This window comes from Papio anubis, chromosome 13, assembly GCF_008728515.1.
Source record: "Papio anubis isolate 15944 chromosome 13, Panubis1.0, whole genome shotgun sequence".
NCBI lineage: Eukaryota > Metazoa > Chordata > Mammalia > Primates > Cercopithecidae > Papio > Papio anubis.
The window spans coordinates 106,258,294-106,271,539 of record NC_044988.1 but is presented as its reverse complement, the minus strand read 5'-3'; the positions used below and the strand labels follow the sequence as shown (position 1 = coordinate 106,271,539).

General features: G+C 59.2%; 1 protein-coding gene across 2 annotated transcripts; it reads left to right on the top strand.

Moving 5' to 3' along the window:
* Positions 1-2,294: 2,294 nt before the first annotated feature.
* Positions 2,295-4,844, top strand: TOR4A (torsin family 4 member A). Of its 2 annotated transcripts, none has more exons than XM_031654727.1 (2): positions 2,295-2,638; positions 3,092-4,844. In XM_031654727.1, the coding sequence occupies exon 2, from the start codon at positions 3,399-3,401 to the stop codon at positions 4,668-4,670; it is 1,272 nt and encodes a 423-aa protein (XP_031510587.1). In that variant the 5' UTR covers positions 2,295-2,638; positions 3,092-3,398; the 3' UTR covers positions 4,671-4,844. The 2 variants fall into 2 exon arrangements, with proteins under 2 accessions (XP_031510587.1, XP_021782702.2); XM_021927010.2 differs by having other exon boundaries at positions 2,296-2,638; positions 3,362-4,844.
* The last annotated feature ends 8,402 nt before the right edge of the window (positions 4,845-13,246 follow it).

The window sequence follows — 13,246 nt, the reverse complement described above, 5'->3', positions numbered from 1 at the left end:
TAAGGTAGGAGAAATGGAGGTTTCTGGGCTGATGGGAATGACCCGGTGGGGTGAGGGATGGAGGACGGACCAGGGGCTGGGCTGTCACTGACTGAGCAGGTGGCCGGGTCTCAGCACAGCAGGGGTGTGCTCAGGAGGGCTGGTGGGCGCAGACGCGGGGGCGCTGAGGAGACGCTGGGAGCCCCTGCTGCTGATCCTGGTTTCTCAGGTGTGGGCTAGGAGGCAGGACGGGGGGAGTGGCAGGGGAGAGGACGAGGAAAGGACTTAGGAGGCATGGCCAGTGAGTGGACCCGGGTGCCTGGTGTGGTCACTGGGCAGCGGGTGTGTCCTGCCCAGGGTGCCTGCAGGGGGTGCCAGGCTCATGGGTGGGGAGGCAAGGACAGAGTGAGGAGCCCATGGGTGAGGGACTGGCGAGGTGGAGGGTGTGAGCTGCAAGGACTGGGATGGGACTGTGAGTGGACAGCTGAGCCTCGGGGGCGCATGGTTACTGTAGCAAAAGCCTCTAGGGGCAGAAAGAGCAGAGCTGCCTGAGTGACCGGGTGTGGACACTGCTGGGAAGTTAGGGAGAAGGACTTGGTGGGGGAGGACGGAGGGCCCGGGCGTGGGAGTCATCGTCCGGTGAAGTGAACACCTATGGGGAATTTGGGAGGAGGAGTGGGGAGGGTGCCCACGGTTTGGGGGAAACAGCCTTGCTGGTGAGAGCTGGGGGAAGCAGTGAGGGTGAAGTCCTTTCAGAGGCTGAGAACATGGACTGTGTGTGTGGGTGATGGACGTGAATTCCGGGCGCAGCGGCGGGGCGGGGTTGGGTAGGGAGGTGGGAGGGGAGCCCTCCTGGAATGGGAATGGGTGTGATTGGGGTGGCCCTGGGCATCACAGGAGATGGTGATGGCACTGGGAGCTGGGGTTCTGGCGCTCCCTTCACCCCTGTAGATGGGAGAAAGTGCAGGGGGCGAGGCCTTGACCCAGGGCTCAGATTCACCTTTGACCCATAGGGCCAGGTCTTGAGGCCCTTGAGCAAGTCCCTTTTCCGCAGGGGTCTCTGGCCTGAAGGTTTGCTGGGCCAGCCTCTGGCCTGAGGGTTTGCTGGGCCAGCCTCTGGCCGGAGGGTTTGCTGGGCCAGCCTCTGGGAGAAGCAGCTCCAGCCTTGGGTGCTCTTGGAGGCAGGGCAGAGGCTTCGCTGCAGGTTTTCCAGGGCCCGGTGAGCCTGCATCTGCCTGAGGGCCTCCCCTTCCAGGGTCCTCTCTGTGTCAGAAGCAGCACCCAGACTCAAAGTCTGAGGCCCCCAAAGGACCCCAACCTCCATGCTGGGGCTACAGGGCCTGGACAGCCAACCTCCTTACGCTTTGGTCCCACAAAGGCCGGGGCGTGGGCCTGAAGAGCACTGGCATGCCACATGGTGTGTGCGGCCCCCGCGGCCTCGACGATCGGGGATCGGGCCCCCCAGCACCCCCTGCACAGGGGAGGGGAGCCCTAGGCCTGGCTCCTGGAGAGAATGGAAACCCCCAACCCACGACTGGTGTTTCCCTGATGGTCCCTCTGGTTGGGTGAGGAATATACAGCTGGAACCCATCAGGCCCGGGCTGGCCGTTGGGAGGAGCGGGGCGTCCCTGGGACTACAGGGTCCTGAGCTAAATGCCAGCAGCACTGGTGTGGCTGGAAACGGCCACCTTGCTCCTCCTTGGAAGGCGGCTTCCAGGCTGGGAGGAGTCCAGGGTCATCCAGGCAGGCCTATCGGAGGGGCCTGGGAGGGGCCATGCAAAGGCCAGCAGGGGGAAGGGCCCAGAGCTCCGGCTCCTGGCTCAGGGCCCAAGTTCTTTCTAAATTTGTTCCCCAACCCCCACAGGGACCCTGAGCCACACGTGGTTTTTTCCGTGATAGAACTTCCGTCCCTGTGTGAGGCCTGTCCTGAGCGGGGGGCTCTAGGCTGGGGACAGAGGAAGGGGGAAGGGAAAGACAATGAGCCCTATTTTGGGGGGCCCCGATTGGGGTCAGGAGGGGAAGGAAAAAGGGAGAGGAGTGATGACAGGGATTGGGGGTGTGCAGCTGGGCAGAGGACCCTGCCCTCCCCCTCTGCGGCTGCCCTGCTCCCCCCTTGCTTACACAGGGCCTGGAGCCCCCTCCCCACGGCTGTAAGCCCTGTGTGTGGGGTGTCAGGTAGAAGGGATGACCTGGGGGAGGTGACCGTGGAGGACGGTCTGAGGTGCAGAAGCCCAGGGCGGGGGCAGGGCACGCAGCAGGGGCCCTCGGCCTCACCAGGTGTCCTGAGCCTGACCAAGCCAGGAAGGCTCTGAGCGCCAGAGTACTGAAGAGGGGATGTGACCTCTGGCCAGGGGATCTGGGCAAGCCGGCCAGGCCTCCCCCCTTTGGCGCCTCCGTCCAGCCCAAGTCCCGCCTGGGCCGCACCCCCTGACTCACTTCCTTTGCATAGAAGCGGAAACCTCCCCGGAGCTTCCTCTGCTTGGGCCGGCCGCTCCCTGGGGACCCGCAGGTGTCGCTGCCCCTCCAGGCCGGAGCTGGCCCAGGAGGCCCCTGGCCCACCCCCTCGCCCTGGGAGGCGCATTTCCTGCTTGGAATCTCAGGCCCCGGCGTCTGGCACAGGCTGGGGGCGGCGGAGCTGAGGGTAGTGGACCAGCTGCAGGTAGGGGTGGGTTGGGGCGGGTTGGGGCCCAGGGCCCAGGCCAGTTCCTGCCAGTCAGTGGCTCTCTTGTTCCGACCCGACTCTTCTGTCCGTCTTTTCGCCTCACCTCTACCGGTCTCCGGGGGGCTCCCTGCGCTGCTCTGCTAGTTCACTGGAGGGGTGTTGGGAGGACCCCAGTTTTGGAGTCGGGGCTGGGAGGCCTGGGCTGAGCCTGGGGACGGGGCCCGGGGCTATTCTCAAAATCTAAGTTCCAGCCAGTCCCCCGCCAAGTGTTCTGGAGCGTGTGGGGGCGTCTCTGAACTCCTGGGCGCTCAGGCCGCTGCTTCCCGCGGCCCCTCTTGGGAGACGGCCCAGTCCAGTGGGAGCCGCGGGAGGGGGCAGGGTCTGGGAGCGACTGTCCCTCGCCCCAGTGGGCGCCTAGGCGGCCACTGACTCCTTCGACGACTCCTCCAGGAAGCCGGGGCGGCCACCAGATAAGCCTCTACCCCGCCACTTCCTTAAGGCCCTCGGCCGTTTATGGGAGGACCCGAGAGATTTGCATCGGGGCCCTGCAGAGGGGCCGCTTCCCGGTCTGAGGGACGAGGCCGCGACCAGGCCCTGGCACTGGGGCAGCCCGGGGGCACACGCTGCGGGGGGTAAGATCACTCCGGGGACCGGTTCCGGCGACCCGCGGGAAAGGGCGGTGGCGGGAGTCCAGAGACCCTCCCCGTCTTCCCGTTGCAGGGAGGGCGACCTGTATGCGGAGCGCCGTTCCTGTGCCATGGACCGCGGCCAACCCAGCCTGGAGCCTGCTGCCGCGGCCCCCCAAGCCACAGGCCGGTGCATGATCGCGCCCGTGCGCGCCGTGCTCCGCCTGCGCCGCCGGGTGTGCGTCCTACGCAAGCGGCGCCTCCTGCAGCTGGGTGGGGGGCCTGACGTCGGGACCGGGGTGCCCAGGCCGGGCTGCAGCCCCCCGGCGCCGCGCGGTGACCTGGACCAGCCGCAGTTCTTCACCTTCGACGGCCCCGCGGAGCTGCCCTCCAGGACGCCACGCAAGAAGCGCCGGCGCAGCCGTCTGGTGCTTTACCCAGAGACCTCGCGCAAGTATCGGCCGCGCGTGGAGCACAGGAGCCGCGCGCAGCACTGCCTGCTGCTGCTGGTCGCCATCGTGGGCTTCCAAGTTCTCAACGCTATCGAGAACCTGGACGATAACGCCCAGCGCTATGACCTCGATGGGCTGGAGAAGGCGCTGCAGCGCGCGGTGTTTGGCCAGCCCGCAGCCATAGCGCGCATCGTGGCGCTGATGCGGGACTACCTGGCCACGCACGTGCACAGTCGTCCGCTCCTCCTGGCGCTGCACGGGCCCAGTGGCGTGGGCAAGAGCCACGTGGGCCGCCTGCTGGCGCGCCACTTCCGCTCGGTGTTGGAGGACAGCTCGCTGGTGCTGCAGTACCACGCGCGGCACCACTGCCCCGAGGCGCGCGCCGCACAAGACTGCCGCGAGGAGCTGGCGCGGCGCGTGGCCGATGTGGTGGCGCGGGCCGAAGCGGAGGAGAAGACCCCACTCTTGGTGCTGGACGACGTGGAGCTCCTGCCGCGGCCGCTGCTGGACGAGCTGCACGGCTTCCTGCAGCCGCAGCGCTCCCACCACTTCCACAACGCCATCTACGTGCTCCTAAGTGGCGCGGGTGGCCCCGAGGTGACGCGCTTCGTGCTGCAGAACGCGTCCCGCGGGCTGCCCCTGCTCCCCGACGGCGCGCGCAGTGCCGAGGCCTCAGCGGCACAGGCGGAAGAGGACCTGCGCACAAGTCTGTGGGCTCTGCTGTCCCGGGAGCATCCGCTGTGGCAGGCCGCGGCCATCGTGCCGTTTCTGCTGCTGGACAAGCGGGATGTGGTCAGCTGCTTCCGGGACGAGATGGCAGGCGAGGGCTTCTTTCCTGACCAGGCCCGGGCGGAGGACCTGGCCGCACAGCTCAGCTTCTACCGCGTGGCTGGCCGCGAGTTTGCTGTCACTGGCTGCAAGCAGGTGGTGGCCACGGTGAACCTCCTGTAGTGGAGGTGCAGGACGGGACGTTTGGGTTGATGGCGGCAGTAGGAGGGCGACCAGGGACCTTGTGGACTGGTGCAGGCCCCTGAGGTTTCTAATGAATTTGTGGCTGCCAGGCTTGTGGGTGCGGGGCAGCTCGGAGCTCTGCTTCCAGGTCCACAACCACCTGAGAGCCCCGAGTCTGTCCCTGGGGGCGGCAGGACAGCAGCCACCTCCCTCCCGAACTCACCCATTGCCCTGCTGGGCATCCCAGGCATGGTCTGGTGGGTTCTCCCTGTGTCCCCAGGAGGCGGGCCCTCGGTTCCCATGGTACAAGGATGATCTCAGGGCCAGCAGTTTCTGGGGTCACACAGCTGGGACGTGACCCCGCCTCTTGGGGGTGGTCGTGTGTTGCTCAGTGCTGGGGTGAGGCTGTCACCCCTGCCACCCTGGAGATGACCCTGGAGGAGGTCACAGCCAACCATGACAGTGCTGGGGTCCTGGCTGTCTTCTCCACCCACCCCACCCCTCACTCAGGTAGTGTTTTCAGGAGCTCAAGGCTTGCGTGTCTTGACCGTAAGGGGAGGGGAGCGGAGGCGGGGGCGCCCCAAGCAGCCTCTCCCCCTCCTTCCCGGACCCCCCCAACCCCGTGCCCGCCAGTCCTGGCTTGGGCTCACCAGATGACCGAGAGCCCGCAGGGCAAGCGGGAGGTGCCCAGGTCTTCCCCCATTACCCTCCTTTCCGCACGTGAGACCCTTAGCCCGTGGCCAGACCCCTGGTCACCACGATTGCGCGACCTCCCTTTCCCTGTTGCCTTTTGTGCCCCGAGTTCCGCCCACCCGCACCTTCTGCGTAGAGGGCCCTCCCCACGCCTGTCCACCCCACACCCCACACTCCCCACGCTCCGCCTCCCGGAAGCCCTCCTGGACGCCTCCCGTGGATGGGCCCCCACGCCCACGGGGGCTTTAGAGGAAGGTGCTTTGGGCGCTTTTTGCGCCATGTCTCCTCGGGGGCGGCGGTTGCCTCGGGAAGGTTCTCGCCTCCTCCCGCAGCCCCGGTGTCTGGGACGCACCCGGCAGCCTCACTGCTGCCTCCTTATGGCGCGCCCGGCCCAGCCGTTGCCTTCTGTGGTCGCCGGGGGCGGAGCGTGCGGCTGGGCCCTGAGTCCCCCGGGTCGCCCCGAGCCTCTGTCCTCACCGCCGGCCGCGCTGCGGTCCCAGCCCGGGCCTGCCCGGGAGGAGCGCACGGGCGGCGATGACCAGTCCCGAAAGGGGCTCAGCGGGCGACCAGGAGGTTTCACGCCGGTGCCGGGCGAGTCGAAGTGGGGGCACTGTGAAGGTGGAGGCAGGGCCGAGCCAGGAGCCCCGAGTCGAGCGCACACGGCGCGGGCCCCTGGCGAGTGGGAATCCTCTGGCCCCGAGGATTCTCAGCCCGGAGACCGCGCCCGCCAGCGCCCTGAGCAGAGGTCCTGCGGGTCCCAGGAGGGTGTCCTGTTCTCTCCCTAGCCCCGCATCCATTCTCGCTCTGGTGGTTGGTGTCCGTGGTCCGGGGCGAGGGCCGCCTAGTGGAACCGGGATTCAGGCCGCTTGAAAGTCTGGGATCTCTGGGCGGATGGCAGCGGCTCCCCTGAGCTCGGCACGCAGGTCTTGGGCCCAGGGCGGGGGCGCTGGCGAGAGGGCTGCCCCGTCCTGCCCAGAGGGTCCTGAGGACTCCCGCTGCTCCTGGAGTCTCGGGGAGGAGTCCGACTCCACGGGGTGGGGGTGGGCTACCAGGAAACCTGTGCCTCTTGGGGCTGTGCAGGACCGGCTGGCCAGCGCTGGGAGCCAGGGCTGAGTTCAGCCCAGCTCTGTCCACCCCACCCTCAGGGCTAGGGGAAGGAGCTGGGGGAAGGAGCCCCACCTCCCCCAGGCAAGTATCTGTGCCAGGAGCCCACGCAGAGGGACACCCAGCTCTCGTCTGGCTTTCACGTTGGCTTCAAGGTGGTAAGAGAGAGAGCTGCAGAGAGCGGTGTGTTTGCCAGTTCCTGCATCCCAGGCAGGTCTCCCAGGACTGTCACCTCCCCTTCCCACAGAGCACCCACCTGGAGGTGTCACATGCCTTCAAGCATGGGCCATTCATCCACCCGTCAGTCAACAACACCCACTGAGCATCCACTGCATCAAAAGGTTCAGACGTAAGGGGAAATTTTCTTTCTCCTCTCTTTTCTTTTCTTTTCTCCTTTCCTTTCCTTTCCTTTCCTTTCCTTTCCTTTCCTTTCCTTTCTTCCTTCCTTTCTCTTTCCTTCCTTCCTTCCTTTCTTCTTTCCTTCCTTCCTTCCTTCCTTCCTCTCTCTCTCTCTCCCCCTCCCTCCCTTCCTTTCTTTTCTTTTTCTTTTTTTTTTTTTTTTGATGCGGAGTTTTGCTCTTGTTGCACAGGCTGGAGTGCAATGACACCATCTCGGCTCACTGCAACCTCCGCCTCCCTGGTTCAAGCAATTCTCCTGCCTCAGCCTCCTGAGTAGCTGGGATTACAGGCGCCTACCACCACGCCTGGGTAATTTTTTGTATTGTTGGTAGAGACGGGGATTCTCTGTGTTGGCCAGGCTACTCACGATCTCCTGACCTCACGATCTCCTGACCTCACGATCTGCCCACCTCGGCCTCCCAAAGTGCTGGGATTACAGGCGTGAGCCACCGCGCCCGGCCTCTTTTTATTTATTTCTAAAATATTACATTGAGTCCAATTTCTGTGCTTAAGAAGAATGTACACCAAGTGCTGCGGTGGGGCTGGTTATAAATGACGCCACAAATCATGCTTGTTAATAAATAGTGTGGTTCGAATCTGACGACCTACTGTTTGATTTGTTTCTTGTTTGCTTGGTCTGTTAATAATTGAGGATGCTGAAATCTTTCCCTAATTGTAGATTTATGGTAGATTTATCCATTTCTCTCTAAGCTTCTATTTAAATAGGACATACTTATTGAGAGTTTTGGTTTTTGTTTTGTTTTGAGAAACTTCTGAATGGGGACGTGGTGTGGACCTGGAGGCTGATGCAAGGATTGAGGCTCACATGCAGTCTGCGGCTCAAACATCCGGGCTTTCCAGGAAATCCATAAATTACTAAAAGAGTATTTTCTGGCCGGGCACGGTGGCTCAAGCCTGTAATCCCAGCACTTTGGGAGGCCGAGATGGGTGGATCACGAGGTCAGGAGATCGAGACCATCCCGGCTAACCCAGTGAAACCCCGTCTCTACTAAAAAATACAAAAAACTAGCCGGGCGTGGTGGCGGGCGCCTGTAGTCCCAGCTACTCGGGAGGCTGAGGCAGGAGAATGGCGTGAACCCAGGAGGCGGAGCTTGCAGTGAGCTGAGATCCGGCCACTGCACTCCAGCCTGGGCAACAGAGCGAGACGCCATCTCAAAAAAAAAAAAAAAAAAGAATACTTTCTTTAATTGCCCTGGACAGGTGCTGAGGGCAGATGACCCAGTCTGGCTATGTGGGAAGCTGCCAGCTAACCAGATGATCCCAAACGCCATAGCGGCTCTCCCTCATATGTGCAGAAATCGTTTCTGTGCAGTTGTCTCTGAATTATTCTTTGACATCTGCCATGTATCGTCATGTAGTAACCCTTGTGATCTGTGTGTGCACATCATAAAGGCTTTTTTTTTTTTTTTGAGACGGAGTCTTGCTCTGTCGCCCAGGCTGGAGTGCAGTGGCATGCTCTTGGCTCACTGCAAGCTCCGCCTCCTGGGTTCACGTCATTTTCCTGCCTCAGGCTCCCGAGTAACTGGGACTACAGGCGCCTGCCACCATGCCTGGCTAATTTTTTGTGGTTTTTTTTTGGTAGAGATGGGGTTTCACTGTGTTAGCCAGGATGGTCTTGATCTCCTGACCTCGTGATCCGCCCACCTCGGCTTCCCAAAGTGCTGGGATTACAGGCATGAGCCACTGTGCCCAGCCGCTAATTTTGGTATTTTTAGTAGGGACTCGGTTTCACCATGTTGGCCAGGCTGGTCTTGAACTCCTGACCTCAGGTGATCTACCCATCTCAGCCTCTCAAAATGCTGGGATTACGGGCATGAGTCACCACCGTGTCCGGTTTCTCTTTTAATAGAGACAGGGTCTCTCTGTCATTTAGGCTGGAATGCAATGGCGTGATTGTGGCTCGCTACAGCCTCGACCTCCTGTGCTGAAGCGATTCTCCCACCTCAGCCTTCCAAAGTGCTGGGATTCCAGGCAGAAGCCACGGTGCCCGGCCCTTCTCTGCATTTTCTTCTTTTTCTTTTTTTGAAATAGTCTCTCTCTTGTCGCCCAGGCTGGAGTTCAGTGGTGCGATCTCAGCTCACTGCAATGTCTGCCTCCTGGGTTCAAGTGATTCTCCTGCCTCAGCCTCCCGAGCAGCTGGGATTACAGGTGCCCACCACCATGCCCACCTAATTTTTGTATTTTTAGTAGAGATGAAGTTTCACCATGTTGATCAGGCTGGTCTTGCACTCCTGACCTCAAGTGATCCACCCACCTCTGCCTCCCAAAGTGCTGGGATTCCAGGCACGATCCGCTGCGCCCGGGCATTCTCTGCATTTTTCAAGGTCAGCAACACTGCATCCTTCCGACCACAGACAGGAAGAGTTTGCTGCTTTTAAGGACCCATGTGACTAGATCTGTCCACCTGGGCCAGGCGCAGTGGCTCATGCTTGTAATCCCAGCACTTTAGGAGGCCGAGGCGGGTGGATCACCTGAGGTCAGGAGTTCAAGACCAGCCTGGACAGCATGGTGGAACCCTGTCTCTACTAAAAATACAAACATCAGCTGGATGTGGTGTCGAGTGCCTGTAGTCCCAGCTACTCGGGGGGCTGAAGCAGAAGAATTGCTTGAATCCAGGAGGTGAAGGTTGCAGTGAGCCAAGACCGTGTGACTGCACTCCATCCTGGATGATAGAGTGAGACTCCATCTCAAAAAAGATAAAATAAATAAATAAATGTGTCCACCTGGAAAATACCAGATTATCTTCCCATCCAGGGTCCACACTCTTACCGACATTTGCAAAGTCCCTGAGTCAGTTTTGGTAATTTGTGTCTTTCTTAGAACTTCTAGGAATTCGTCCATTTCATCTAAATTGTCTAATTTTATTGTTTTTTTTTTTTTTTTTGAAACAGAGTCTTGCTCTATCGCCCAGGCTGGAGTGCAGTGGCTTGATCTTGGCTCACCACAACCTCTGCCTCCTGGGTTCAAGGGATTCTCCTGCCTCAGCCTCCCTAGTAGCTGGGATTACAGGCGTGAGCCACCGTGCCTAGCCAATTTTTGTATTTTTAGTAGAGACAGGATTTCACCATGTTGGCCGGGCTGGTCTTGAACTCCTGAGATCAAGCAATCCTCTTACCTCGGCCTCTCACAGTGCTGGGATTGCAAACATGTGCCACCACGCCCGGCTAACTTTGTATTTTTAGTAGAGATGGGGCTTCACCATGTCGGTCAGGCTGGTCTTGATCTCCTGACCTTGTGATCTGCCCGCCTTGGCCTCCCAAAGTGCTGGGATTACAGGCGTGAGCCACGGCACCCCGCCTGGGACAAGGTCTTTGACTGTGTGGAGCTGGTGCATGGATGCACTACAAGGAGCAGCTCCTGCCATGGGCTTTCGTGAACTGAAGCCCTCAGAGCCTCCAGCAGGTGTCAGCGCAGCTCAGGGAGAGATGCCAGCTCAGCACCGCCCACACTGCAGCCAGCGCACTCCCAAGTGATGGAGACTCATGTCCAGGACCTCGTGGAGTTTCTGGAGGCTGGAAAGGGAATGGGATGGAAGGTGCCCCAGCACGTGGCCATTGCCTGGGAGTGTGAGCCAGCGATTTTTGCCATTCTGCCTCTGAGGATGAGTGTAGAGCATCATAGCTTTTCTTTTCTTTTTTTTTCAAGATGAAGTTTTGCTCTTGTTGCCCAGGCTGGAGTGCAGTGGCGTGATCTCGGCTCACTGCAACCTCTGCCTCCCGTGTTCAATCGATGCATCTGCTTCAGCCTCCCGAGTAGCTTACCTGGCTAACTTTTGTAGTTTTAGTAGAGACAGGGTTTCATCATGTTGCCCAGGCTGGTCTCGAACTCTTGACCTCACATGATCCACTTGTGTTGGCCTCCCAAAGTGCTGGAATTACAAGTGTGAGCCACCAAGCCCAGCTTCTTTTCCTTTTTTTAATTTTTATTTTTTTGAGGCAGGATCTTACCCTGTCACCCAGGCTGGAGTACGGTGGTACAGTTATAGCTCACTGCAGTCTTGACCTCCTGGGCTCAAATGATCCTCCCAGCTTAGCATCCGGAGCAGCCGGGACCACAGGTGTGCACCACCATGCTTGGTTAATTTATATATTTTTTATAGAAATGAAACTGCCACATTGCCCAGCAGGCCTGGTCTCAAACTCCTGGCTCCATGATCCACCCACCTTGGCTCAAAGTGCTGGGATTGGCGTGAGCCACTGTGCCCAGCCACCAGGATCCTTTTTTTTTTTTTTTTTTTTTTTTTTTTTTTTTTTTTTTTTTTGAGACTGAGTCTGGCTCTGTCCCCAGGCTGGAGTCGCGGTGGCGGGATCTCCGGCTCACTGCAAGCGCTCAGCCTCCCAGGTTCCACATCATTCTCCTGCCTCAGCCTCGGTAGCTGGGACCACGAAGCCAGCCACTTAAGCTTGACTAGTTTTTGTATTTTTTAGTAGAGCGGGGGTTTCACCTTGTTAGCCAGGATGGTCTGATCTCCTGACCGTGATCCGCCCGTCACCGGCCTCCCAAAGTGCTGGGATTACAGGCGAGCCACAGCCCGACGCCACCCGGTCCTTTTAAAAGGCTGAAATGAGTACTGTGGATCAGGATGTAGTGTGACTGGTATCCTTACAAGAAGAGAACATTTGGACAGAGATGGACAGTAAGGCACCACATAACAATGTTTTGGTTCACGATGACTGCATGTATGGCAGTAGCCCCGTAAGATTATAATAGCTTTTTTTTTTTTTTTTTTTAAAACTATCTCTTTCTCTTTCGCCCAGGCTGGTTGTCAGTGGCTTAATCTCAGTTCACTGCAAGCTCCACCTCCTGGGTTCACGCCATTCTCCTCCCTCAGCCTCCCAAGTAGCTGGGACTACAGGTGCCCGCCACCACGCCTGGCTAATTTTTTTATTTTTAATAGAGACAGGGTTTCACCATGTTAGCCAGGATGGTCTTGATCTCCTGACCTCATGATCCGCCCGCCTCGGCCTCCCAAAGTGCTGGGATTATAGGCTTGAGCCGTTGCTCCCGCCGTAATAGCATATTTTTACTGTGTCTTTTCTTTTCTTTCTTTCTTTTCATTTCTTTCTCTTTTTTTTTTCTTTTTTTTTGATACAGAGTCTCACTCTGTTGCCCAGGCTGGAGTGCAGTGGCGCGATCTCTGCTTATTGCAATCTCCGCCTCCTGGGTTCACGCCATTCTCCTACCTCAGCCTCCCAAGTAGCTGGGACTACAGATACCTGCCACCATGCCCGGCTAATTATTTTTGTAGTTTTAGTAGAGACAGGGTTTCACCATGTTAGCCACAATGGTCTTGATCTCCTGAGCTTGTGATCTTCCCACCTTGGCTTCCCAAAGTGCTGGGACAGGTGTGAGCCACCGCACCCGGCCTATTGTATCTTTTCTACGTTTACCTGTGTCTAGACACACAAATACTTAGCGCTATGTCAGAGTTGCCTACAGTGTGCAGTACAGCATCGTGCTGCGCAGGTGTGTAGCTTGGGAGTACCAGGCCGTGCACGCAGGCTGGCTGTGTAGCAGGCTGTACCCTCCAGATGTGTGCCAGCACGTGCCATGATTTTCACCCGACAGGGAGATCATCTAACCATGCAGTTCTCAGAACTTGGGCCCATCCGCAAGTGACACGTACCCATATACAGGTGCATGTAGGGACGGTGACGCGAGGACCTGGGAGAAGATGGCCACCAGCGCTGTGAGACACCATGCTCCGTCGCCCACGCCGCCCACTCTGTGTGCTTTGTCTCGGCAGCCCCAGCAAAGCAGCAGGTGCACGTGCCTTGGAGTTGAATCCGGGTCTGGCTCCGAGGGCAAGGCTGCCTCCCAGGTGGCTGTGCTCAGTACAGCCCCAGCCCTGGTGCTGCCGGAGCCGCTTCCCTCCACACACACCAGCCCTGCCATCATCAGTGGCACCGCACTGCGGTTGGAATTTGTACTTCCTGGGTTAATTCTTGTGAAGTACCTGTGTAACCAAACCCAGGTTTGGCTGTTGCTGCTCTAAAGTCAGACATAAGAGGCAGGGGAGTTGAATTGCGTTATTCGTGGGAGGAAAAGCAGGTTGGTGGAGGCCATATTAGGCTGGACGTGTTGCCCTGTGGTTCCTAGCCATTCAGGAGGGCTGAGGAGCAGGAGAAGTCTCGGCTTAAGCCCAGGAGGTTGGGGGCTGCGGTGGGCTGGGGTCCGTGCCACTGCCTCCAGCCTGGGTGTGGGCAGGAATGCCTTAAAGACAAAGGCGTGCTGTAGTCCCAACATGGAATTTAGGCGGATCATGGGGTCAGGGGTGGGATCATCCTGGCTGGCATGGGTGAGCCCGTCTCTACTAAAATGCAAGGGGTGGGCGGTGAAATAAAATATTGTGAAAAAGA

Excerpts from the sequence above, each read along its gene's own strand:
- TOR4A (XM_031654727.1), top strand. The coding sequence starts at position 3,399 with ATGGACCGCGGCCAACCCAGCCTGGAGCCTGCTGCCGCGGCCCCCCAA.